The 27,181-nt window shown below is 38.9% G+C and overlaps 3 protein-coding genes and 1 non-coding gene across 7 annotated transcripts in view; 3 read left to right on the forward strand and 1 right to left on the reverse strand.

Moving 5' to 3' along the window:
* The first annotated feature begins 750 nt into the window (after positions 1 to 750).
* Positions 751 to 7,771, forward strand: LOC118208080 (protein kish-B-like). Its single transcript, XM_035382361.1, has 3 exons — positions 751 to 901; positions 2,044 to 2,175; positions 3,896 to 7,771. Exons 1-3 carry the CDS (start codon positions 892 to 894, stop codon positions 3,976 to 3,978), a joined length of 225 nt encoding a protein of 74 aa, XP_035238252.1. The 5' UTR covers positions 751 to 891; the 3' UTR covers positions 3,979 to 7,771.
* LOC118208742 lies at positions 7,466 to 7,771 on the forward strand. Its single transcript, XR_004761639.1, has one exon.
* Positions 7,772 to 8,114: 343 nt separating this feature from the next.
* Positions 8,115 to 12,591, reverse strand: c11h1orf194 (chromosome 11 C1orf194 homolog). Of its 4 annotated transcripts, none has more exons than XM_035382360.1 (5): positions 12,409 to 12,591; positions 12,067 to 12,180; positions 10,582 to 10,697; positions 9,924 to 10,039; positions 8,115 to 8,273 (listed from the first exon to the last, which is right to left on the reverse strand). In XM_035382360.1, the coding sequence occupies exons 1-5, from the start codon at positions 12,484 to 12,486 to the stop codon at positions 8,203 to 8,205; spliced, it is 495 nt and encodes a 164-aa protein (XP_035238251.1). In that variant the 5' UTR covers positions 12,487 to 12,591; the 3' UTR covers positions 8,115 to 8,202. The 4 variants fall into 4 exon arrangements, with proteins under 4 accessions (XP_035238251.1, XP_035238249.1, XP_035238248.1 ...); XM_035382358.1 differs by having other exon boundaries at positions 9,924 to 10,042; positions 12,409 to 12,589; XM_035382357.1 differs by having other exon boundaries at positions 12,067 to 12,183; positions 12,409 to 12,589.
* A 998-nt stretch (positions 12,592 to 13,589) lies between these two features.
* Positions 13,590 to 27,181, forward strand: part of elapor1 (endosome-lysosome associated apoptosis and autophagy regulator 1) — a 35,674-nt gene continuing 22,082 nt past the window's right edge. The window contains exons 1-6 of the mRNA XM_035382355.1: positions 13,590 to 13,942; positions 22,385 to 22,505; positions 22,897 to 23,077; positions 24,446 to 24,593; positions 25,603 to 25,683; positions 27,003 to 27,108. Coding sequence (XP_035238246.1) covers positions 13,823 to 13,942; positions 22,385 to 22,505; positions 22,897 to 23,077; positions 24,446 to 24,593; positions 25,603 to 25,683; positions 27,003 to 27,108 — 757 coding nt within the window. The 5' untranslated portion in view covers positions 13,590 to 13,822. The remainder of the gene's footprint in view (positions 13,943 to 22,384; positions 22,506 to 22,896; positions 23,078 to 24,445; positions 24,594 to 25,602; positions 25,684 to 27,002; positions 27,109 to 27,181) is intronic.

Consider the following 27,181-nt stretch of genomic DNA (forward strand, 5'->3'; position numbering starts at 1 on the left):
CAAATATTTTTTTAATGTTTGAATTGCAGGAACCAATAAAAGACAAATTGTACCAGTGATATTTATCGGATAACGCTGTGTATTCACAAATTGTAATGTTTTTTCAGAAATATTAACATCTAACAAGCGTTATTTAGGTCTGTAACTGGGAAATAGTACATTAGATATTTTATGATTGGGATGGCAAGTATACCATCCACCAAGTTACAGCTTGGTATGGTGCCATGCCCCATTCCTATACAGCCCTGAGAGTTTGGCACTTTACAGGGTTTCCTACAGAAATAACCACAATGACTACAGATTTTCAGCCCTTAAGAACATTAACCTCTGTACCTTGTGACCTCATGTAAACAGAAGTCACAAACAGCTTCACACTTCCATATAATGATTGCATTCTCTCTAAATGAGAGCATGAGAAAACACAGGGCTAAGTTACTTGAAATAATTTAGGTAGCATGGCCTTGGAATAGAGCTTGTTTAATTTGTGTGAGCTAAGATAGCCAATATTGTTTCTTGTAACTCGGCCTCATTTTGATAAAAATACTTTTCATGGCAGGTCTAGATTTGCATGTTTTAATTAATGACTTAAAGACAGTGCTTTGTCTGCGTGAGTAACTCTGCACGTTGAAAACGTGTTTTTGTGGAGATATTTATATTTATTTAGGTTACTGCTTCGTACAAGTAGGCTGCCAACGACTCTCATGTTTCTCTAGATTCGATTTCTCTTCCTAGGCAGTGCCTGTGCGCATGCACCTTGCTCACATTATAACCGGTGTTTGACTATTTGGGCTTGCCTATTTGCTGTCAAGGTAGCAGACGTAAAACGATGAGACCAAGTCCTGGTTACTGAATGTCGAAGTTTCGTTGAGGTTTTTTTGATCGTCTGTGAACATGACAAACGGTATGTTTTGAACCTGTCTTCTGTAACATCGAGGTTAAGAATTCTTACCTAGTCTGGCTTTTAGCTTGCCTGCTAATGTACGACAAGTTCCATTAACAATGCAGGAAGTAGCTAGTAGGTGCTTAGCTGGAGAGGTTGAGGACGTGGCTCCATAGTTTCCGAGCTAGCTACATTTGCCAGGCCGAGAAAATATTTATCATTCACAGTTAACGATTGTGTTGAATGTCTTCATGTAAGTACCAGTAAACACAGGACTCCCATACCAACGTTGTCGTGCAATGTGAATTATTTGCGAAGGAAGGTTAGTTCACTCATGTTAGGGAAATGCATACTTGTGTTGCTCGTCATGGTCAACAGTTGATCTAGTGGCAAATAGTCAAATCATCTTGAATGTGTAGCCAGCTAGCATCAATGATTTGTTGTGCGCTAAATGAGCACAATAAAATCTAACTAATTAATTGATCTTATCAATATTATATAAAGTTATGTCACGTTAACCTACTGTAATGGTTACGTAGTACTTGCGAGCCAGGCATCTCTGGTTTTTGTGCCGACTAGATAGTTACATTTAAATAAATAAATAAATTCAGTATGGAGACAGCGTAACTTGCTAGCGTGATGACTAATGTTAATCTTGAATGTATTGTACTGGTGGTATATATCTGTAATCTTTGGTAATTGATCGAAATGATAAAACAAGCCGTACTAAGTTAACTTAAAAGCTGGACAGCCAGCTGCATTTCAACTTGCAGTAGGAAGCAAACCGCGGTCACAACTGCAACAGGCGACGAGAAAGCAAATTTTAATATTGGAACTGTTTATTCAACTAATCGGTCCCATTTCACATTCAGTCTGGGACAGGCTTTGTCTATACTATGTATTTAACGAAATGTATATATCGTTTTTTCTGTTTTATTTAGAAACATTCTGGTCTTACAACTAAGGTCCTTCAAACTGGTGTGCACTGTTGTTCTTTTCCCCACATCGGGACCTTTTTCTAAATTAAGTATGGTGTACAATTAGGACAAGTCTCGTTTGAGTAGTTCCGCTAGTGTGAGGCTGCTCTTTTTGTTTGCCTTAAATAATTGAAACACCCTTCAGATACTGCAGTGATAAACTGGATGGATGTGTCTTTTGGGCAGTTTATTCTTTTGATGGAATCCTGGTGTTCGGACTCCTCTTCATATGCACCTGTGCGTACCTCAAGAAGGTGCCCCGGCTAAAGAACTGGCTGCTGTCTGAGAAAAGAGGCATCTGGGGTGTCTTCTACAAAGGTACCGAAAAAGCATGTTAAAAGCATGTTAAGGTAAAATAGTTACCTATGCCAATGTGTGGTGCCATGGTTTCTTCCACCAATCAAGAGAAAAGATGATTTTCAAGTGGTAGTATATGTAAAAAATGTTTACAAAGCTGCGTAGCGCAATCCTTAACTAGCATAAAATGCAGTCTGAACCAATATATGTAAAATTAATTCAATTCATTTATTCATTTTGAACTTGGAAATCTCTTGGAAATGGAGTTTGACATGAAGCTTAATGTTATATATATATGTATATATATACACACATTGTGAGCACCATAATTCATTGGACAGTGAATTATGTCATTGCATGCAAAGGATATGCGAACAAATATTAAAAATGATTACTTTATTCTACATTATGTTAAACTGTCCAATATTTTTTGATGCCCGAAAATGGGAGGAACCATGTACAAAAGGTGCTGTCATTTCCATTTCTCAACGGTTCATCCAATATGGATGAAAATACCCTCAAATTAAAGGTGACAGTCTGCACTTCAACCTCATTGTCATTGTCACTATATATATATATATATTTCATCCAAAATTATGGGAATTAATATGGACTTGTTCCACCTTTTGCTGCTATAACAACCTCCACACTTCTGGAAAGAAGAGATATTGTATGATTATACTAGATATTGGAGCATTGCTGCAGGGATTTGCTTCCATTCATCCAGAAGAGCATTAGTGAGGTCAGGCACTGATTGGGAGATTAGTCCTGACTTTCAGTTGGCTTTCCAATTGATCCCAAAGATGTTGGATGGAGTTGAGGTCAGGGCTTTGTGCAGGCCAGTCAAGTTCTTCCACAAGGTTCTCAACAGAACTATTTCTATATATGGAGCTCTCTGTGTGCCCAGGGGCATTGTCATGCTGAAAAAGGAAAGGGCCATCCCCAAACTGTTAGGGAAGCACAGAATCGTCTAGAAGGTGTTTGCCCAGCCCAAACCTTGAAAAACAGCCCCAGACAAAGGAGTATCCAGATACCTTTGGTCATATATATATATATATATATATATATATATATATATATATATACACACACACACTATATAAATGTGTGTGTGTGTGTGGTTTTAATCTGTCCTTATCTGTCTTTTTACAGAACTCTGCAGTCTGTTTTAGGTGCTTCTTAGCACACTAATCTTAAAACTGTTAGCCTTCAACTGTTGTGTTGGTAACATTTACAGCTCTTTTATTTTATTACAACACTATTATTGAGCAAAATATCTGTAAAATTAACATTTGTCCTGCAACACTTCGTAGATTAGATGTCCTGTCGTGCCTATTATGTCTGTCGTGTATGAACAGACTTGACAGAATTTTTCAGTTATAGGAGACTTACAGTATGTGTGAATAGGGAAAAACACTACTGAATCCAGTTGGCTTGGATGCGAAATTCATATCTGCCTCTGTTTCCATGGAAACATCTGCAGTGTTCGAGCCAGGGACCACTGTTGTGTCTGTGACAAACTTATTTTTGTCTGCATGCTAACTTTACTTAACCAATAGTTTTTTAAACAGTCTTTCCCCCAGTGTGATTGGAGTAAACAATGATATAAATTCTACAAATTGGTTTGGGAATTTGACACTGTTGTACTTTAGATTGGTTTAGTTTGCAATCAATAAAAGCTAATGCAAAAGTGGACTGTTATGATCTAAGGCTCTTTCTGGTTCCTCCCCCTTTCCTCCAGGTGCTGTGATTGGGACAAGGCTTCACCTGCCTGTGGCGTTGTCCTGTCTCTCAATGGCATTTTATGTGCTCTTCATAAAGTGACAGGGGGTGGTCTGTGCTTGTGGACAAGACAGAAGAAGCACTAGACACTCCCAGTGTCCCAGGGCCCACATGCAGGATGAAGACTACTGCTCCCCTATTGGCCCAAAAGTTTATAGCATTTACAGAGCAAAAAAGAAAATTACATCATTGTGAAATTTGACCTAATTGCATTGTGCATACTGGAAAACAAGTCTTAAAGTGGATTTTCGTGGTCACAGGTGAAGGATGCAAAAGAGACTGTGCTCACACCATAGATTCATTTTTGCACAATTTCTTTCGCCAGTGATTTAAATCTATAAAAAGTGAGTTGGTATTGCTTGTCTCTAAAAAAAGAGCCCAAGGTCTCACAGCACAGTAGGAGTTTAGAATAGAATTGTATCTCTGTAGGGAGCAGCCTAGCTGGTTTGGAATCTCAGTAAAATAAGGGGAAGTGGGGTTGAGGAGATCTTCTCTGTACGGCCTCTTCCTCCTCACTGAGGTCATGGAATGTCAGGGGATCGGCCAGGTCAGTTTTCTTATGGTATTCTTATTTCATGTATGACTGGATATGAATGCCTTTGGATCGGAACCAATTTAGGAATAGGATGATTACTTCACATCCTAAATATTAGAGAAGTAAAATGGATATAATTTAAAATAAGTACATTAAACACAATGTTTACTTGTTATTATACAAATTAATGATCTGTTAAAAGATCCTTAGTTTTAATGGTAGCTTTACTCTCTGGTTTTAGCTGAATGGCAGACTTTATAAATACTTTTTCAGCTGAGATTATTTCTTAAACACGGAATGTAGTGAATGCAAGCACTGTTGTAACTGTTGCTGCAATGTTTAAAAAACAAACAAACATTTAGGAACAGTTATGGGTCTTATGTCCCTTTCAGTCCATATATTTGTTTATGTATTGTCATGGTTGTGTCCTAGGTGCATCTCTAGGGATTTATATTTTAAGTAAATGGTGAATTGGGGATGGGCCTCTCATTCTGTTTCCTCATGTGTGGTTGTGAATATACTCACACTTAACAGCAAAAAATACATGCAAGTGATGCTCCATAAAGTCCCAAAGCTGCTTTTGTTATACAGAACTACTTGACTTTGTGTCTGCTAAGGTCCTGAAAAATAATATGAAGGAAAACAAAGTGTTTCATAGGCTAATGGCCACCCCTTTATACGAAAAAATACTGTACTGTACCACAGTGAAAATGTTCTTTTTGTTGTTATGAACAGCATAATAATTGGTGTGATTTTGATTTGTGCATGGTTGACACACGCAATATTGTAGGAGTCTTTAAACTTTCTCTGATCAAAACATTTATATATCCTTTTTACCTGTAATCGTAAATATTACAATATATTTCCCATCAGTGGCGTCACATGTTTTGAAATGATCTCTTATGGAATTGAAGTAGATACCCTAATTGACTTAACACAGGAAATGTATGGTAACATGAAATGTGTGGAGTTGTGAAAAATTGAGTTTGAATATCTTTAGGTGTATGTAAACCTTTGGCCTCAGCTGTATATGTTTATACACTGTCCTATTGGAAAGGTCTGTGGGTGATTTATTTTCTCAGTTCAGCGTTAAGTGTTTTGGCACAGTTGCTCTTTGGTCATAGCTCCCCATTGTAAACGAGAGACCGTTCTCTCCGGATCTGCATGTGATTAAAATACATTGTGAAAACAATGGAAACTCCACAGGTGGTAAATGGGGCATCTAAAAGATTTTCCCCCTCTTCAGCTGTGGAGGTTTTGCTGAATGGGAGCCATCCAGGGCTTTTGTCTGACATGCAAATGAACCAAACAAACATGTGGCTCCACCAGAACCAAGCTGTCCCAAGCCATGCAAGGGAAGGCTAAATTTACTCTGCACCTTATTCAAAGGAATACTTCTGAAAAACATGGAGATGTTGATGATACGTCAGTTGTAATGCTGATGGAATATTCAATGGCCTGTAGGTGTACAGTACAATATATTTATTTCACATTCTACTTATAGCCTACTGTACTTGCATGTGCTGAAATGTTGATGTTATGAATTACCTAATTTTCTGGAAATCAGGAATTCCTTGCTAGGAATTCAGTATGATCATTCCAGTTGTCATAATGAATCTCCCAAAAAGTCAATAGACAAAACATGCACCAGAATCTTGTTTGTGTGTCATCACCTTTTTTCACGGGATTACCTTGTCGGTTTTCATGTTATTGTCGCTGTCATAAATTAAACTGAAATCTTCCATATATTTTCTGGTTACCCATTTACAACTGTGTTTGTAGTGTAAAATTTGCGCTGGCATTGAGACAGAAGTCGCCTTTATTTGGTAACACCATTTTAACATCAGGGTGCATGTCAGTCTTGTAATGATTTTACGTTTGTTTAGATCATATCTTAGATTACAAAGAATACTGAATACCAACAACAAACAGTACACAACAACGTACCAATTTCTACATATAGAAAATCCAAAATAAATATTCACGGAGGAATGACTAAATTAAGTTTGATAAAGTAACTTGACGGACGTTTTGACTGAGGAACATAGGTAATCAGACTGGGTTTTCCATAGAGACACAAGACTTCTCAAGACTTCACAAGATTTCACATCGTCTGAGTACCTCCTGCGTCATTTTGCTAATGTGAAGAGTATTTCGCTGTTTATAATACTGTCTATCATTTGAAAAACACTGATGAGCAACATAGAGAAGACACTGCGTTAAAAGGTGTGTATTTCATCCTTTGAAACGGCAATATGAAACCTTTCTCAGTGCGTGACCAGCTGGGCAACGTTCTTCTGTCGTCTTGGATCATTAGCAGTCGATGTCGTTGATGGATAATGGACCAATTCAGTGTACTTGCATTATGAAACCGTACTTTATCGCCCTATTTAATGGCAAAGAACAAGCATGAATAAGTAGGTCTACCGTCTGAAATAAATGATTCGAATATTCGCTGTACTTTTGCATCCCGCAAAACATAAGGGCGATTCCAATGATGATTCCGATACCCGTTTTAGCCCTTCAAGAGTTCACACTAATGCTGATTTAACTCAATGAAAAGCAATGGAGCTCTATAACACTTAAACATTTTATTTATTATTTTGGGCCAAAAAACCGCTTTTATTATACTTTTACCCAGTCGTACGACTTTTTGTGTGGTACATACTGATCCGATTGTTCGGTATTATATTCAATCAGATTTACAGTAAGGTAGCGCGTGAAAGGTTCTGATTCTGAATAATACTGACTGATTACATATTGGTGTTTTTCTGTACAAAACAAGTCTTGTCTTGCAAGACGTCTTCTAATTTCAAACTATCCGCGGCACTAGTACTTTTGCGACCACAAGAGGGTGTAGTCAAAGAATTGGTTCGTTTTTTGCTCCCAAAATGCCTTGCGAAACGCTATAAAATCCAAGTCGCATGCGCAGTACAATCAGATACAGAATGCATGGTACGAGAGTGGAAGGATGTGTGGTCGGTTGAGTGAATCGAATATGAGTGAGAGTGTGTGTAAATGTTGTCTGTTGTGTGATTGAGTTGTTAGGGGAAAAAACTACACCGTGATCTTATTTGATCAGATTGGAGACTGGCCTTGCTTCAATTCTGAAATGATATAACCCGACATGCGAGCCTACTGGGCGATGAGCAAGAGGCATTTCGTTAACGTTAACTCAAGGCCGCCACAAAAGCTTGTGGTCTAGAGATGATGATTTGATCAGATATACTAGTACCGGTAAAACCAGGGTTTTACTTCTGGGTCTTCCGGTCGATGAGTATAGAGGCGATTCTGATCTGACCACTATTTTGTGCGTTGGGCTGACGTGTGAAGATCAGTGAAAATGGAAGCTCGTACGAACTTGCTTTGAACATCGGCGTGGTCAGGTTGTTGTGATTTCTGTTGGTGTTTGACTAAAAGGTTTGTTTTCAGCGCAAATATAATTATTTTGTTTTTACCGCGTAAAGATTGTTTTCAACACACGTTCCTGGTTATGGTTATACCCTTTGTTGTACGTTGCTGTGGATAAGAGCGTCTGCCAAATGCCTGTAATGTAATTGTGCTCTAACGAAATAATTTAACTACCTGAAGACCAATTAAGATAATTACTGTACCAAATAAACGACAATTTGAACTCGGACAGTGGTCTTGTGGTGTGTTTATTTAGCTAATTCTAAGAAGCGTAATGTTGCATGGTTAATAAATGGATTCCGGGGTGTTGAAGGCCACGATTATGTAAAGTAGAATCCGCCATCGTGTTTCCTGGAGTAGCCCCTGTTCGTGGATGCGTTGTGATGAGACTCTGGAAAGACAACAAAACAGGTCGTATGTTAACGAAAGTCCATTTACAAACGCCCAGTTTAACCAACAGACACTAGATGAATTGATTCCAAGCCGGTTCCGATTCCGAGGTCGGGCCGAATATCTGGCGCGAGTGGTCTACACGCTGAATCACAAAAGGTCTTTTTCACACAATTTTACAATGACGTCATCTAAAGTTATATTTTTTAATTCAATTTCACTCCTTTGTGTCTGGGACCTGAGGATTCACTGCATGCTATACTACTGCCCACAGTACAGATTTCAAACTGCTCCCTGTCTATCTTCAGGAATAAATCCAGTTAAGGTCTCCTGTTTGATGTGATGTGCATCTTACCAAGGGGAGCAATGAGCACAGGAATTCTCTAGGTTCTGTTCTAGATTTGAAATCTTGCCAGAGTAGTGGAAAGGTTCTGCCACCATTGTTCATGATTTTGTGATCTCACTTGTCAACAAAACGAGAAAAGACAATGAATAGTCTTGCATTGTTTATAATCTCAAAGGGGGGCATTGCATTGATGGAGATTAGTTTAAACCCGCAGATTTAGCTCTAACTTGTCTGCACATTATTCAGGGTGGGACAGCTCATGAGCAACAATGTTTAGCCTTTTAAAGCTAGGTGTTGGTCCAACTGTTCCAACAAACTGCATGTAATGGCCAATGGATTTGATGAAGCTTAGAATTTAATAGAGGCTACTGGAGTTTGATCACTTTACTTTTAAAAACACATTTAGAAAGCAAAGGCCATGTGTCTTAGAGGCCTTTTGCCTGCAGCAGTGGATCTCAATCCTGGTATTGGAGTATCACAGGGGATGCTGTTTTTTGTTTAGACCTCGACTGCAATTCTAGGACCTGAGTTTATTACAGGGCTTCTCATCTTCAGGTCCTCTGGGCTGCAGTATCTGCAAGTATTTGCTCCAACCATGCACTACACCATCTGTTTTCACCAGTGAGCTTACTTTCTGAACCAATGAAATAAAACAATTAGTGAAATATGGTAATATAGTGCATAGCTGGAGAAAATACCTGCAGACACTGTAGCTCCAGGACCTGGAATTGAGTAGAGATGGTATGGTGTGGAATATCTGGTCTATAGCAAGAGTATTCCAACTGCAGAATGTGTTTCATCATGAGTCTTTACTTCCTAAATCTGACAAAGCAGTTGATTATACTATTAATTCACATGGTATCTTAGGTCTGAATTTAAAGTGAAAACAAAACAAGGATTGTCACAATGATTAATAGTTATTTAGATAGTAGAATCATGGCTAAAACGGCAAGTTGATTGATAGTCTTCAGTGTGACAATATGAAAGCTGAGCAAATCAGACCATTTGTTCTGCCTTATCTTGTTATAGTAAACACTAGCACTGTGATTTTGGTCTCAAAGGATACCGTGGTTCTTATGGATTCCTTTATAAAATTTAAAAAAGAATGCAGTTTCCCTGAAGTGGTAGAGTCTTAAACATGATTCTATTTGTGAAACTCAAGCAAGTACATGTCTGTGAAATACCCACACATACCTTCTGCAATAAGGACAATTGTTTGTAGTTTGCAGCTGCTCATTACAGACATTGCACTTTTTTACAATTGTAAAAGTGTCTTAAAGTTTTGTGGAAAAAAAAGTTTCTGACCTATTGTTCCTTCAATGCTATGGATGGATGACTTCTGGGAGCTGGACCACACTTTTATCCGTTCTCTCTCAACATCATCCTTGGGAGGTTCCTTTCTCACCCGATTCTTCAGAATTCTTCTGGAATATTACATTACGTTTATTTGGCAGACGCTTTTATCCAAAGCGATGTACAATAAGTGCATATTCAGTGTTGTTTTTAGTTACAAAACAGTGTCAGAAAAAGGGCTTATTAATGTGAATTATTCTCAAAACTCACAAAAATGTAAATATAGTATATATAGTATAATGGTTTCTTGGAGAAATCAAGTCAAACACTGGCTAATGAAGTACGTCAAGAAGAGCTCATTTTACACTTGCTAACGCTGTCAGTCTCTTTTTGTGTATTTTACTAAACGCTTGATCAGCATGTTGTAATGTCATTGTCTTGCCTGCCTTTACTTCCTGACTGCTATAAGCTGGACCTCGGTGAAATTAGTCTTTTGTGTCTTCTGCGATCACGTTTAAAGTGCAATCATTAAACTGTGACTTCAGGGATATGTGCCATTCTCTTGTATTACATTAACCTTAAAACCTGTCAGTCAATGATGCTTGCTAGCCAACAAGCAGAGCCTTTTGAAATCATCTGAGATGTTTAACTGTGCTTCCTGAATGCTCACCCGTGATCCTCTGTGACAGTCTCCCTCTGGAACAGGGTCTGATTTTTGTTTTTCAGGAACTCAATGTGATGGTCATACATGGCTTTGAGGTGTAAGTCCAGACTGTCCCTTGGAGCCTGAATAGAAATATATCAGTGTTTATGTGTAAACTGGTGAGAATTAGAACCTGTACCATACCCAGACCTGGATCAAATTGTTTCAAATATGTTAGCCCTTTAGACACCAGAATAATTCCTTCACAGTACTGTCAGTTTTAAAAGGAACATGTACTTTAAGAAAATTTTCACTTTTCTTTTTCACTGATTGCATGTGTTTGCAAGTAGCCTAACATCTCCTTAAAGTTCCTTTAGACCTGCAGTAGTGTTGAGTTTTCATTACATTACATTACAGGCATTTGGCAGACGCTCTTATCCAGAGCGATGTACAACAAAGTGTATAACCATAACCAGGAACAAGTGTGTCGAAAACCCTAGAGAGAAGTACCGTTCCAAGTGCAGGGAACAACCGCATAGTTCAACTTGGACCTTGTAGGTTAAACTGATTAACACTAACACAAACAAGAATGGCAACAATGCAGTCTATGCAAAAAATACAAGCAGTGGTTAAGACAGGAGTCAGGAGACAGTCACACATACATGCATACTACTGTACACTTACACATGTGAAACAGTCACACATACATGCATGCTACTGTACACTTACACATGTGAAACAGTCACACATACATGCATACTAAGGGACACATACTCATGTGAAACACACACACATGTATACTACTGTACACTTACACGTGTAAAGCACTCAAATACATGCATACTCAGGGACACACACATGTAAAGCACTTGCACATATACTTGCGCACATACAGATGAAATACACATATACTAGGGAAACTCTTGTACATCCACATATAAAACACACACGTAGATGAAACACTTGCACATTCATATGCAAATCAAATTGTACATGTGTGAGTGTTTTATATATGAATGTACAAGTGTTCCTCTTGCGCATGTGTGAATATTTCATATGTATGTATGTATACACAGGAGTAAGCATGTATGTGCGAGCGTTTCGCATGTGTATGTGAGTGTACAGTAGTATGTGAGTGTTCTATATGTGCATATGCACGCAAAGTCTGAAATATGCACCCTCATAGCATCTAGACCAGTGGTCTCAAACCGTGGTCCTGGAGAGCTACAGGGTCTGCTGGTTTTCATAGTGACTCTGCACTTCATGAATCAATTAGAGCAGTTGATTACACAGTTAACAACTCACCTGGTGTCTTGGGTCTCAACTGGGTGCTGATTTTAAGGTGAAAACAAAAACCAGCAGACCCTGTAGCTCTCCAGGACCAGGGTTGAAGACCACTGATCTAGAGAGTTAAACTATTTTTTAAATGTAGGCTATTTGACCATCTGATCTGTTATTTTATAAATTCACTGTGCATATATTACAGGTGTTTGCTACCAGACTTCCATATACCTCCTCATCGTAGTACAGTACATTGCGCCTCAAGCTGGTGAGAGTAGCTCCGTCATTCAGGCGACACCAAGGCTGGTCATTTTGGGCCAGATGAGCTGGCCTGGTGTCCAGCGACTTGTGTAATATTGAGAGATAGTTATACCTGCAACAGACTACATAAACTACATGTAGGGTAATATTGGAATAGTAAACCGTTTTATCATTAAAGAAAAACAGTGGTAATAATAATTTATCTTCATCATTCAAAATTATTTCTGTGGAAGTACTAGTCACATGAGACTTCGTACAATGTCTCGCCGCTATGCAAACTGCAAAGTGAGTAATTCAACGGAATTAGCTTACCTTATGCGTCTTTTCGCCTGTAAATGTGACGTCATTTTCGAATTTCGGATATGGGAATGGATCTCTCTCGAAAGGCATGTCTCATAAAACATTAATTTGGGATTAGTAATATGAAATCAGCATCGGACTTCTCAGTTTCCCTATGGTGACAGTGTTTACTGTCACAACTACGGTTGCTAGGGGACTTTGTTGTAGCCTAGTCAGCGAATCCTAAATTGTTGTCCGGTGCAGCACGCGGTTCCAGACTTCAGGAAGTTCTATCAAGCCACAAGTAACTTAAGTTGTTTAATTGAAGGCACATGTAGCTCAGATCTCGAATTAGAATCAGATGTTGTAAAATTTATTTATAATAGGCTATGTCAGATGGAGCCTATGTTTGGAAGTGCTGGACTATTTGCATTATTCACGCCATTTGTGTAATTTATAAATAGTACTGTAACCTAAACTACTTGATTAGAAGATAACATTACATTTATTTGGCAGACGATTTTATCCAAAGCGACGTACAATAAATGCAACTGATCCGATACGGTACACTACTCATTATGTAACAGTTATTCATAACCATGAACACATTATGCCCAGTTCACACAGTAAACATAATATTGCTAGGTCAGAGAGTAATGTTAAATCAGACTTGGAGGCAATGACAACAATCTACAACATCAAGATAACGATACAAGTTCAATAGCATTAGTTTACATTACAGGAATTTAGCAGAAGCTCTTATCCATCGACTTATCGACTTACACAACTTTTACATGTATACACCTGGATGTACTGTATACTGCAGCAATTCAGGTTAAGTACCTTGCTCAAGGGTACCACGGCAGCGTACAACCCAGGAATCGAACCTATGACCTTTCGGTTACAAGCCCAGTTCACAAGTGCAATAGCAGTGCTGGATGGAGATGGAGATGCAACATGAAAGTGGTACAGGAGGACTATTTATAAATCGCACAAATGGCGAGAATGTAAATAGACAAACGTTTTCAATCAGAGGCTACATCTGACGTATTTCTAAAGACATACTGTATAATATAAATGTTTATTTATCTTTTCATATCCTGTAGCCTATCTAGGTTTATGCCACTTCCAGAATATTTCATTGATGGGCATGTTGCACACAAAGCAGCAGTGTGTGCTGTTATTGGTTAACAGATTTAAAAGTATGCCGGCAACCCGCCTATTAGGCTATTACACACCTGTCTTAAAAGCGGAGTGCTTTTCAGGCGTACCTGTTGAATTCGGGATTTTCCGCTTCTGCCGAGTACTGTCGGAGAAAAGCAGTGGGAGATTAGTCGAGGAAGTCGCTCAACGAATAAGGGACATATCTCCTGAGACAGCGTGAATTGCGTTAGGCTACCAGCCGTCCCTGTCACCGGTCAACTTTTTTTCTCTCACCAAAGAAGCAATGCCTACCAGAGGCTCACATCAAAGAAAATCTGTCAGTTTTCTTGTGCTTTGTCACCTTGTTGGGTTCCTTCTTTTTTGTCCTGAGACTGAAACGAGGGATTTGCCAATGTGCAAAGAGGTAAGGTGCTTTCCGTGCGTAGACATGAAGTGTAAGAGTTCAGCACTACTGAAGTTCTAAAATACTGTAAATGATATCATAATTAATTCATAAATGTTTAGTTATATAAACTATTTGGTAGTACGAGGAACACAAGAATCGCGCCGAAGGAAAACGAAATTTTATTGTGTGGCAGTTGATGCGGTTTTTAGTAGAAATAGAACACCTGGCTGGTAGATTGCCTGCAATGGAAATCAGACGCAGCGAATGAACATATGGCACTGAATTTATGACGAATGATTAAAATAATACTGAACAGGTTAAATGATTTAAATAATATAGAACAGGTTAAAATGATTAAAATAACACAGAACTGGTTACATTATTTAAATAACACAGAACAAGGTTAGCCTATATAACGTTATCACGTTTAATGTGTGACTATTTACGTAACTTATCAATATTAACAACCTACATTTTAACTCAATACAGACGACTAGTATTTTCTTTTAGCACATTGTGTATCGTAGGAAACACTCATAATGAGGTTATCAGTTATGTAGTTTTGAAGCTGTTTGTAAATAAGTTTTTATTCATTTATAACGAAAAATTATTAATTTACATCACCGTGCCTAAAACACCAAGTTTCTTGATAAAAACCGTTCTAAATAACTTTTTTTCGCTTAAGAAGAAATTTTACGCCAAAAAGTTGATTAGATGAACAGTAAATTGATTGATGAATAAAGATATACTTCATTTTTTATTTAGAAATTATTAATTTAATCTATGGAGAAGTTACACTGCTAAAAACAGTACAGCAGAAATGCAATGAACACATTAGAGAAAAAGCGAGAACAGTGTGGAAGGACAGAATATTAAACTCAGGACTAACAGCACAACGCAGTGGCATCCACTAGTGCATGATCGTCGTTGTTTTATTTTAAATATTTCAGTCCTATATACGAAGAACTCTAACCCATGTTGATTGTCATTTTGTATTTTATGTATCAGTTTATATTTAAAGATGAATTGTTTTACCAGTTCAAATGTAGAGCTTATTCAGTTTGGTCAATGCTCTTTATTCTTAAAATAGTAATAAGCGTTATTATCGATTCTTGAACAGTTTTACTAATTTGACACATTCATACGCACATGGCTAGCTGGATGCTACATTTTTACAGTTATCTAAAAGGAACCGTCATTTATGTGGTCTGGGTTAAGCAGGATACAGCATGCCTGGGAGGCAGCTATAGGCAAATGTCAGGTAAATATTGAACGTCGCTAATTATTTGTGAAATATAAGAAGATTAAACGGCATTTGCCTTTCAGTGGAAATTTGAAATGTTGTAGGAATCCGCTGGATTTGTTCAAAGTATGGAAAAGTCTGTTTTTACATTTTGTTGTGATCTGTTTTGTGCCACGTGTAAAGAGTTGCACTTGATTATGCTACAGAAATGGTTTGAATTCTGAAAGCTGGCAGGCCAGAATTGTGCCCCTGACACAGGTTAGAGCAGGCCTGTGTGGCTGTGTGCTGTATGTGAGTGCGCGTGTGTGTGTGTGTGTGTGTGTGTGTGTGAGAGGATACTCAGGAGTGTGTCAAGTAAGCTGAACGCTTGTGCCCCAGTGTAAGCTTTTTACATCAGTTTCTCATTGGTTGCTTTCCCCTGCTTTATAAAACTAGGCAGACTGTTTGCCAGGATGATGATTCACACTACCTAACCTTCGTAAATCAACACAGGTAGTCAAATCTGCTGAGCATACCAGCTGGTGCCTGTGCCCTGGATCTGCTCAACTTTTGCACGTTTGTAAACAGAGTTGCTCATTGTTAGTGTGCTATTATTCATTTTTAAAGGAGAGCAGACAGTTCACCCTCCTTACATTTTTTTATTTGCTTTATTCAGAGAGAGAGAAAAAGCAGAGAAGGTCATAGACAGATAAGGGGTGATCACAGTTCTGAAGGTGCCATAGGTGAGCATCAAACCCCCCAATCAAAAAAAGGGGGAGGGAGGGACCTGTTTACATCTTAAGAGTGAGCCACCTTATGAACTGTGTCTATTTTTTTTATTTTAAAATAAATCATTCATTTAACTTGGAAATCCCATTGAGATAAATGCCATTTTTCAAGACACACCTGGCACTGTACATGAATTACAGGGTTTCAGTAAAAAAACAACAACAATTCAACAGCACAATAACATAATAATAAAAAAAACAAACATAGAGAGAAGCAATTCAAGCTCATATTGGCCCAGAACTCACTCACAGATCTTTCAGCAGCTAAAGGGATAGTTGACTTTCTTGGTTTTGTCTAATAAGTATTATGTTGGTTTGCACTGTATGCTTTTATGTGGCCCAGGCAGTTTTTGTATGTGATGAATGATATTTACATACATAACAAATATAATACATATATTTACGGAAGGTTCTGATGACATGCTGATTTTGCAGTGGCTGGCATAGGGACTTTTTTTAGATTGAAATGTATTTTAAAGCAAGAAAATATACTTGAAGTAACTGCAAAGCAGCTAGTACAGAGGCATTATCTTTCCAGAAGCTGTACGTATGAACAGAGTAATGGTATGCCGATTATTCACAATTCACAAATGCAGTGGTCTCGTGCTGCATGTGCCAAAAGAAATAGTTTGAACCAAAAATAATATTAAATATAATGTTTTGAAAAATAATCAGGTAATATACACATGTATCACCTCTACAGACATACAAAAAGTGCTTTACAAGCTGTTTTGATGTTACCTGAAGTATATTTCCTTATTTTAGATAATGAACTTGCAAAAACTGCTATATCAGCCAATATAAAACCTAGTAGGTCATCAGAAACTTCTGTATCTAAACTGTAAACTGTATGTAAGAACTGTGTGAGCCAGTCAAAAAGCATGCTCTAAAATAGCATGGAAAAACTCCAGGAAGTGAACTATTCCTTGAAAATAGCAGCAGCTGGCATTTTGGGCCCCTTCCCCATGGCTTTGCACATTAGAACTCTCTACAGTTACTTCTGCAGACTCAGAAGGGTTTTGCTTTTAACAGCCTCTGTGATGTTCAGGTTCTTTTGTTTGGGGACCACAGACACATGCAAATGTTGAACATTTATTTACCGCTGATGATGGAAAGCCCAGTTTGATGGCTCTGAATGGCCGAACACTGCCAGTCCTGACTGCATTAGACATGGTTGTGTTCCATAAATACAGGAAATGAATATTGATTGGCTGTAGTTGAAGCAGATCGTATTCATATTGGCAGAAAAGTGCAACTGTGTGGCCTTGCTGGTAATGTCTCATTTGTGCAATTACATTAATTTCCATAACCATACAATGCAGGCAGAAATTTTCCCCCAAAGGGAGTGTGCCTCATAATTACATAATTACTTCATTAAAACATTATCTTTTCAGAAAATAAGCTAAATGTATGATGTCGAAATTAGGCGTGTCGTGTGCGCACATTATAGCTGACTATCTAATTAGGCTATAATGTTTTGCACTGGTTCACCCTGCTAGCTGTCATGCAATAACATAATTAAGAGAATGACACAGCAATTCAGTTTGCTTGGGATATTATCCTAATGACATTAGCATGGCCATTGTCAGGCTCCAAATGTGTCATGTCCTCACTGTATAGTTCTGAGAGCACTTGTTGATGCCAATGTTTGTTTTGTCTAAAATATGTCATGGTAACAAAAAATTGTTAAAGAAAAACAATTTAAATGGAGAAAAGTTGTGAGCTGTCGTATGCTGGGGGAAAGCTCAATTTACTTTTTTAAAAATGCAATCTGATACATAATTGTTTATCCCATGTATTTACAGAAGCAGTTCTGAATACATTCTCTCCTATAATGGCAGTGCCTGTAATGACAGTGTCTCTCATGTAATAACAGTGTCTCTACTGTAAGGGCAGTGTATCTCATGTAATAACAGTGCCTCTACTGTAAGGGCAGTGTATCTCATGTAATGGCAGTGCCTGTAAGGACAGTGTCTCTCATGTAAGGACAGTGTCTCTCTAAACGTATCACCCGTCAGTTAGAAGCCCAGTCCCCTCACCACCATGTGGCACTGCCCTTGGGCACCTGTCCAGTGGCGGGTTTAAAAAGGCTGCTGAGTCACTGGCACAAAAGCTTTCTCTCCAGGTTACTTCTGTTCCACAGCCCTTCCTGTCCAGCAGCTGTGGTGCATGACCCGGCCCACCTGTAACTGTCATGAAAATTGGCATGCAAAAATGGCAACATGAAACAAGGCCTCATCTCGAACGAATGCAAATCAAGGGTCCACAAGTTCCAAGTAGTTTCAGGAAAGCTGCTCGACTGGATTGTAGTGCATCTGCAAGCTAGTGGAATTAATGGGATTCCATATCATCAAGAGCAGAAAAGACACTGCAACACATTAAATAAACTGTTCTTTGCAAATGCTTGGACACAAAAATGTATGCTACAATGAATCTTAATGATTTCAAAGGTCCATTGCCATATTTCATCGGCATGACATCCTTTTCAGCTTGAGTGTCCTTCGGCCAACTGCATGGAAACATTCAGTCCTGTGAGGTCATCGTCCCCCAGTTCCACCAGTAAGCAAATGCACTTCCATTCAGTATGTCAGCTTTCCGGAAAAAACTTTGACCCGCCATATATTAGATATATCTGCGGCCTTGCATCGTTGTTGTTCTTGCATCATTAATTTGACTTGAAGACCTCATTGCAATTTAGGATTTAAAAGTAGTTTTCTGATATGGACGTCTCATGAATTTTGATTACTACCGACTTCCCCACCCCCATCTTTTAGGCACTTTTTTATTTAGATAAAAATGTGGCTGATTTCGCTTTCACATCATAGTAGGAATGGTTTCTGTTTGCAAAGCCTCACAAAAGAATAGAAGATTGTAAAGGCTCCAGTCTGGCAGTTGCTGTCCTTATCAGGGCTTTATGGTCAGAGTTATCCTGCATACTCCGTTCAGCTGATACCTGTGTGAAGTGAACATATGTGGGGATGTCTGAGCACTTGTTTTACAGCCTTGGGTAGTGCTGTTGTGTTTGTGTGCCAGGCCTGTTTTTGAAGACAGAAACAGAAAAACTAAGATGTTTTGGTGCTGTGCTTCACTGACACCTGGACTCCTGTAGCTCTATACCGGCCACATCTGCATTTCCTTGTCATCAGCTACTTTGTATCCTGCGTTTTACTCTTTGTATTTGCATAGCAACTGTGGTGTTTGTGATAAGGATTAATCGTTTCGCTAGTCAGGTTGTTTTGCATGTTTTTTATGAATGCAAATGCGAAACGCTGAGGTACCGATGACATTGACCTGCTTCTTTGTGGCCTCACTCTGAGTCGATTGGATAAGCATTTGGATGTGGACTCGTGTGATCAAACGGAAAAAATGGTCCTGTGAGTTTTACATATTCCACTCCATTCGTTCAGAAATACAGATGCTGCCTGAACTATGTGTAATATCATAATAAATAAAATCTGAATACAAATATCCCACAAGAAGCAAAAAACCAACAACATCAATGAAATCTATGCAATAGATATGGAAGAAACTCCTGCACTTGCAATTGGACATTCTAAATTTAGGAAAAAATAGTCTTACTTGCATTTGATGCTTGCATCATTCTCAGAATGGTTACTGCAAAATATGGAAAGGCTAGAGTTGGGCAGTTCTATTCCTGGAGGGCCAGTGTGCATGCAGGCTTTTGTTTTCACAAATTAGTTAACTGAACCACCGTTGGCGCATAGTTAATTTGAATTAGATCCCAGTAAAGTAGGGAAGATTCATCAGCTGCGTTTCATGAGCTTCTCAAGAAACTTAACAGAAATGTCAGAGCATAATTGACAGGGGTATTAAATGATAAAGAGCAGGATTTACAGTGAAATCCAGAAACAGACAGAACACTCCCTGTCCGCCTCTGTCCAAGAGAGATGCAAGCTCATAGGACAGAAGTCTACACTGTATCTGGAGTGGAGTTCTTGTCCACTAAACCTTGGTACGATGGATTCAAGGCAAATAGACTTTGAAGCAAATCCAGCCAAATGAACAAGGTGCTCAGCTCGTGTGTCACTAATTGCATTTCTGTTGCAACATGTATTTGGACCCACCTGTTTGGCAGAGATGGCTGCGGGTCAACCTGCCTAGTTGTCAGGGTTACGGAGCGTGAATATAGAGATTTGGAAGAGCTATGGTTTCACGAAGTGCGCATTTAATTGTAGCACACCCATGATTCGATCTGACCCTTGCCATGGCTTGTTATGAAAGATAAATCCAGAGGGATCACCACAGCCATGTACAAATGAACAAGATAAAGCCCTGTGCCAGATGGACAAAGCACACCTGTGCTTGGTTGACGTTATCGCACACAGAAAATACAATTTTGGGAAGGTATCCATTTTTTTCAATGCTAGAAAATATCCTCTCACTAACATCCACGTAGAGGCAGCCAGACTCAGTGTCTGAACTTCTGATCTGAACTGGAGATATTTCATGCATACACTCTCAAGTGTTTAAGCAAAACATGAAGCAAAATCTAGAGTGGGAATCAGCACTGTTCAATGACTGTGAATACTCTGGCAGATCTTATTGCTTCCTTTTTCCCATTAACTGTAAAAACAAAGGTACTCCCATTAGGGAGTTGTTACATTGCCTGAGCAGTTTATGGGTGTGAAACACACTGCTCTTTTTCCCACTGCTGTATCACAGACAAAAATAGAGCCCTTAAGGCCTGTTTGAGTTAAATATTAACCCTGATGTAGGCTGTGCTGAATACAATTAAACTGCATGGCATAGAATAATCGCAGTTCCCCAGGGTTGCCCATTTGCTGTGAAGACAAAAACAAAGGAGTCAGGCCCGTATTTTAATTGTCACTGGGTTGGCTTTTGCAACAGTCAGATATATTTGAACATAACTCATTTAAATATGGAATACATTTAGCCTTTTGTGGTTTATAAAGCCAAGAAGGCTGTGTACCTAGCTCTCATCCCATAGTCATTGGCAGTTATTAAACAGTTCACCAGTGTCTCTGGCCTTCTGTATTTTCTAGCACAATCTTGCTAAGCAACCTAAGTGGGACCTTTAAGAGAGCCTGTCAAAATTAGAGGAAAATGCAGTCAATAAATCAATAAGCAAGGAGAAGCGCTTAAAACAGCAGGCGTCTATGTCCTGCTACTGATGTGATAAAGGATAAAGGAACTGCCCTCTTTGTTTACTGAAGGATTTTGCAGACAACCCTTTAGTTCTCCTAATGTAGGCCCTAATGTAATCTGCTGTCGCCACTGGATAGACTTAAGCACAGCTCTCTGGACATCCATGGTGAAGGTGATTAAGCCAGTGGGCAAGGCAGGTTCTTGAGCAAATATTTGTCCATCATTTTATTTAAAGAAGGGGATGGTCTTTTTGTTTGATGGAAATTCAGTAGGAGCCAATCATTAGATTCCACTAGGTGGTAAGTCTTTGGACAGATTTGCATAGGAAGCCTCAGACAGTCACACAACATTAAAATGAATGTGGGTGCACTCAGCATTTAAAAAGCATTAAGAAGATCTGAGCGAATATCTTTATGATTAGCTTTTTATTATTCTATACCAGGGCCTCCAAAACATTTTAATCTCAAGGTCCTGTCAAATGCCTCTGGGAAATAGTGGAATCATGATTACTGTCCTCTCATGGTGCTTCACAGTGAAGGGGGAGGGGGGGGGGGAGGGGCGGGTTCACTTCAACCACCACCAAAGTGCAGAACCCATCTGGCTGGCTCAGGCACGGGTGGAAAGTTCAGGGGTCAGGAAGTACAAGTCCTGCCACGCATGTCTTACACTCATGAACTCAGCCAGCCGATTCCACAAATGAGTTCTGCCTTCTGGCTGAAGAATTGTGCTAACTAACTAAGGTGGTCGGAACAAAATACTTTCTGAATTTAGGTTTTCCATCTCGGTACACAGCAGCCATTTTAAGCCAGAACACACCACACATTAGCCTGCAGAGATTATATAGACAAATGGCTAGAATTCCTTCCTACAATCACACAAATATGGATGTACCCTCATAATACCCTCAAATTGAAGCTGACAGTCTGCACTTTAACGTCATACTAATAGTTCAATTCAAATCCAATGTGCTGAAGAACAGAGCCAAAACAACAAAAATTGTGTCACTGTCCAAATACGTACAGACTGCACTGTGTATATGGTGGTATGGATGCTGATCAGTCAGCATCCCATTACTGAGTGCGCAAAACACAATTTAACCATAAACCTACATATATCTGTACATTTCTTTCTTTTCACTTAAATGGAAGGTTCTTTGGGCACCTTGTTTTAAAAATACTGTATAAGCAGTGTTTCTTCTTCTTCTTCTACATGAAACTGACACATATTGCTAAATATTTAAGATTTGAAAAATACGGAATGCAACAGTTGATCTTTAGCATTTCTCTTTCCAATAATCATGGTAAACTGTGTCATGCCTTGCAGTCGGACTACCACTTTGAGTACACGGATTGTGACATACTGGGCTCTCGCTGGAGGGTGGCCATCCCCAACAAGCCTGAGACCTGCACCGGACTCCCGAACCCTGTCAAAGGCACAGAATGCTGTGAGTCCCTCACGCAAACCACAACGAGCTGTTCATAAGCATTCCTAATCCTTCATAACCAGCATCATTTTGTGACTTTTATATAAAATTCATGACCAATCTACAACTGATTGCTAGCTCTTTCTGTTTGCTTGCAACGCTAGTTTGCTGTAATACTGCAGTAATTACATCTTTTGTCATTTCTAACAATTAATTTGCTTTAGCTATAGGTGTTGCGTCTCTTTCAAAGTTATGGGCCATTGCCATTGATGAGACATGGTCAGATCACTTTAAAAATGCTGAGGAGCGTTGAAGATCTGCACCTGCTCGGAATAATGCTGGTTCTGTTTCTGTAGCCATGCCCGTGTTCCTGTGTAAGTTTTGTGCCTGCTGTCCTTCTGGCTTCCTGTAGCGTTTTCCTGCAAGGCAGGGGAGTATCTGGACATGAAGACACAGGAGTGCCAGAAGTGTGCGGAGGGAACCTACTCCCTGGGCACCGGCGTGAGGTTCGATGAGTGGGACACACTTCCTGCGGGGTTCGTCAGCTATGGGACAGACCTGAGCGGCAACAGCCTCGCCACTAACTGCTCCAAGTTAGTACAAATAATCATATTAGTAATAATAACCACGGTGAGAATATTTATTTGCCACTTTTATTATTATTATTATTATTATGAGAAGTAGTAGTAGTAGCAGTCGTAATAGTAGTAGGACAAATACAGTGCCATGAAAAAATATTTGCCTCCTTCCTGATTTCCTCTATTATTGCATATTTGTCACAATGAATGATTTCAGATCATTACACAAAATGTAATACTACACAAAGGGAACCTGAGTAAACAAATGTTTTTTAATTATATGTAATATATTTAAATGTATTATATACTAGCAGTCTTAGTAATAGTACTGTTGTTGGTATTATTTGTATTACTATTCTTGTTGATGTGAGAATGCAATGACATTAAAAGAAAAGGAAATGAAACATAACAGGTATATATTAAAGCAGGTATATATTAATGCAGGTACATATTAAAGGAGGTATATATTAATGCAGGTATATATTAAAGCAGGTACATGTTAATGCAGGTATATATTGATACAGGTATATATTAAAGCAGGTATATATTGATGCAGGTATATATTGATGCAGGTATATATTAAAGCAGGTATATATTGATGCAGGTATATATTAAAGCAGGTATATATATTAATGCAGGTATATATTAAAGCAGGTATATATTAATGCAGGTATATATTAATGCAGGTATATATTAAAGGAGGTACATATTAATGCAGGTATATATTAAAGGAGGTACATATTAATGCAGGTATACATTAAAGCAGGTATACATTGATGCAGGTATATATTGATGCAGGTACATATTGATGCAGGTGTATATTAATGCAGGTATCTATTAAAGCAGGTATATATTAATGCAGGGACATTTTAAAGCAGGTACATATTAAAGAAGAAGTGTCAACTGTGCATTGAAACTGGGCAAGAGAAGCAATGGGATTTGCTTAAAATACTTGAACAAAAGACAGCTTCAGCTCAGTGTTGATTATTATAAATATAAAAATCTATTTAATTTTATTTCATTTTCATTGTTTTCTTTATTTAACCTGGAGATCTCACAGAAATTAAAATCACTTTGGCAAAAAGCCTTGCTAAGTCCGTGGCAAGAGTTTAACCTACAACACCAACAAATTCAGACTGCGCAATTCTATGATTACTTGATCTAGGATCAGAAACACATGGAGTGTTTTATTGTGAGAGTTTTTATCAGATTGGCATTGTGCGTTTTTTGCTTCTTAACGAACGTGTGTAATCTGAGACTCCTCATGGCCCGTGCTGATACTCAGCATATCGTAAGCAATGTAGGAGATGGTGGGACATGCTGCGGTGTCCTGAAGGGGGGGTTACTGTGTCGTTTTCTGAGCACGTTCCGTTGCATTCACAGTTCTACCTGGATTCCAAAGGGGGACTACATCACCTCAAATTTGGATGAGTGCACCTCCACCCTCACCTATGCTGTCAGCCTCAAGCAGGCTGGCTCAGTGTCCTTTGAGTACTTCTATCCTGATGACAGCATCTTCTTTGAGTTCTATGTGAGTGTTCACCTCTCTTAGATTCACAGGACAGTGCTAAAATACCTTCAGTCATCTCCAAGGCTGTATGAACTATCACAGCACAGAGAGTCACTAATGCTGCTCAAGTCTCATTCAGTGAGAACCTGCATGTGTCAGAGATTTCAAAAATGAATTTCTGAGGCACAGATCGTGGCAAGATAAATAGATTACGTTTCAAAACCAAGACCAACACAATCCTGTTCAATTTTTGTTACCTCCTCGTCTTAAGTAAACATGACCCTTTTCACTGTTCATGTTTGTCTCTGTAACCTTTGGCAAAGCTGACAATGTCACAACAGGGAAAGAAAAGTCCTTTGGTTTTCCTTAGTTTACCTGAAAAAGGACTGAACACAGATGTACAGAATATGACTCATTATGTCTTAAGTTGATTTGGCTGATTTTGATAATCTCACTTTAATATTTTCATTAATGTGAAATGCCTGTAGAAAATGTCATCAACGTGTTAAATGTTCATAGCAAGCTTAACCCATTTTATTTGCTGTAATAGATCCCTTGTAGCTGCTACATCCCATTCTACCGCTACTTTACATCAGGCATGGGCTCGCCCTCTATAGCCGGTTTCCTCTCGAGATTTATTCTCGCCACTGTTGAGGGTTTTCTCTGCACTGAGAGTTTTTTTTTTACCCCATGTGCTTGCTATTTGGAGGTTCAGGCCTGGTGTTTGCTCTGATTGCTCTTTTTGCTCTGTTTCTTTCACTGCTACTCTGCAAAGCGTCTTTATTACAGTTCTCTGTAAAAAGTGGTATACAAATACAACTGAACTGAATATCAAGCAGTGCTGGAGGTCTGGGCTTCTATTCATAATGTACCTGGGAGTAGGAGTGATGAAGGGATGAAGACCAGGTTTCCCCTGTCTTAATCCCAGTTTATTATGAACTAGTAAACTGTTCCTAGATCAGCCCTCCTGCTCTGAAAGGCCTTATGGATACTGATCCTGAAGGTGATGACCTATCCCCTGTTGCCTCAGGTTCAGAATGACCAGTGCCAGTCCACAGAATGGGGGAACCGGTGGATTAAAAACAGCCAAAGTGACTGGAACACACACTATGTGAGTGGCTTATATTGCATTATATATCACATTCTTTATATTTATACAATTTTGGCATATATTCTTAAAATATACCCTCACCCAGAGCGACCTCACATTTTCAGAGATGACCCATTTCAACCAACAACCTCTTAAATTGTGACAGAAATGCAGGATTTGTTCTTAATTCTCTGGACATCTATGACTTGAAACTGTTGTTTAGTCCAGTGGAACCTGGATTACCAATAATTCCATCAGACTTTCACAACCCTTGATTTGCCCATGTTTCACCCTATCTACCACTAATACGTGACCCTATGTAGCATATGAATAGTACTGGCCCTTGTTCTAACACTAATACTGGACACTATGAAGTGTGTAACACTAATACTGGACCCTTTGGTAAAAACACAAAAACACCAATACTGGACCCTGTGTAGTGTGGAACATTAATACTGAACACTATGTAGTGTGTAACACTAATACTGGACACTATGTTCTGAGGAACACTAATACTGGACCCTATGTAGCGTGCAACACTAATACTAGACCCTATGTAGTGTGTAACACTAATACTGGACCCTATGTAGTGTGGAACACTAATACTGGACCCTATGTAGTGTGGAACACTAATACTAGACCCTATGTATTGTGGAACACTAATACTGGACACTATGTAGTGTGGAACAGTAATACTGGACCCTTTGTAGTGTGGAACACTAATACTGGACCCTATGTAGCGTGCAACACTAATATTGAACACTATGTAGTGTGGAAAACTAATACTAGACCCTATGTAGTGTGTAACAGTAATACTGGACCCTTTGTAGTATGGAACACTAATCCTAGACCCTATGTAGTGTGTAACACTAATACTGGACCCTTTGTGGTGTGAAACACTAATACTAGACCCTATATAGCGTGAAACACTAATATTGAACACTATGTAGCATGGAACACTAATACTGGACCCTATGTAATGTGTAACACTAATACTGGACCCTTTGTAGTGTGGAACACTAATACTGGACCCTATGTAGTGCGGAACACTAATACTGGACCCTTTGTGGTGTGGAACACTAATACTAGACCCTATATAGCGTGAAACACTAATATTGAACACTATGTAGCGTGGAACACTAATACTGGACCCTATGTAGTGTGTAACACTAATACTGGACACTATGTAGTGTGGAACATTAATGCTGGGCCCTTTGTAGTGTGGAACACTAATACTAGACCCTATGTAGTGTGTAACACTAATACTAGATCCTTTGTAGTGTGGAACACTAATACTAGACCCTATGTAGTGTGTAACACTTATATTGGTCCCTATTCAGTTGCAGCTGAAACATGGGAATAATGTGCTGTATTGGAAGACCACAACTTTTTCCATGGTCAACAATGCAGTCAAGCCAGTGCTTATCAGGAACATCATCATCACAGGTAGCTACTCTTTTCTTTTAGACAGAAGCTCACTGTGGATTCAAGGTTTTATTCAAGTCATTTTCCACAGTTA

This window comes from Anguilla anguilla, chromosome 11, assembly GCF_013347855.1.
Source record: "Anguilla anguilla isolate fAngAng1 chromosome 11, fAngAng1.pri, whole genome shotgun sequence".
Lineage (NCBI taxonomy): Eukaryota > Metazoa > Chordata > Actinopteri > Anguilliformes > Anguillidae > Anguilla > Anguilla anguilla.

Coding starts and splice junctions, on each gene's coding strand:
- LOC118208080 (XM_035382361.1), top strand. Junction 2,176..3,895: donor CTGGGGTGTCTTCTACAAAG/GTACCGAAAAAG, acceptor CCTTTCCTCCAG/GTGCTGTGATTGGGACAAGG.
- c11h1orf194 (XM_035382356.1), bottom strand. CDS start 12,486: ATGCCTTTCGAGAGAGATCCATTCCCATATCCGAAATTCGAAAATGAC. Junction 10,698..12,066: donor TACTGTACTACGATGAGGAG/GTATATGGAAGT, acceptor ATTTCTATTCAG/GCTCCAAGGGACAGTCTGGA. Junction 8,274..9,923: donor TAGCATTGAAGGAACAATAG/GTCAGAAACTTT, acceptor TTGTCTTTCCAG/AGTCTCATCACAACGCATCC.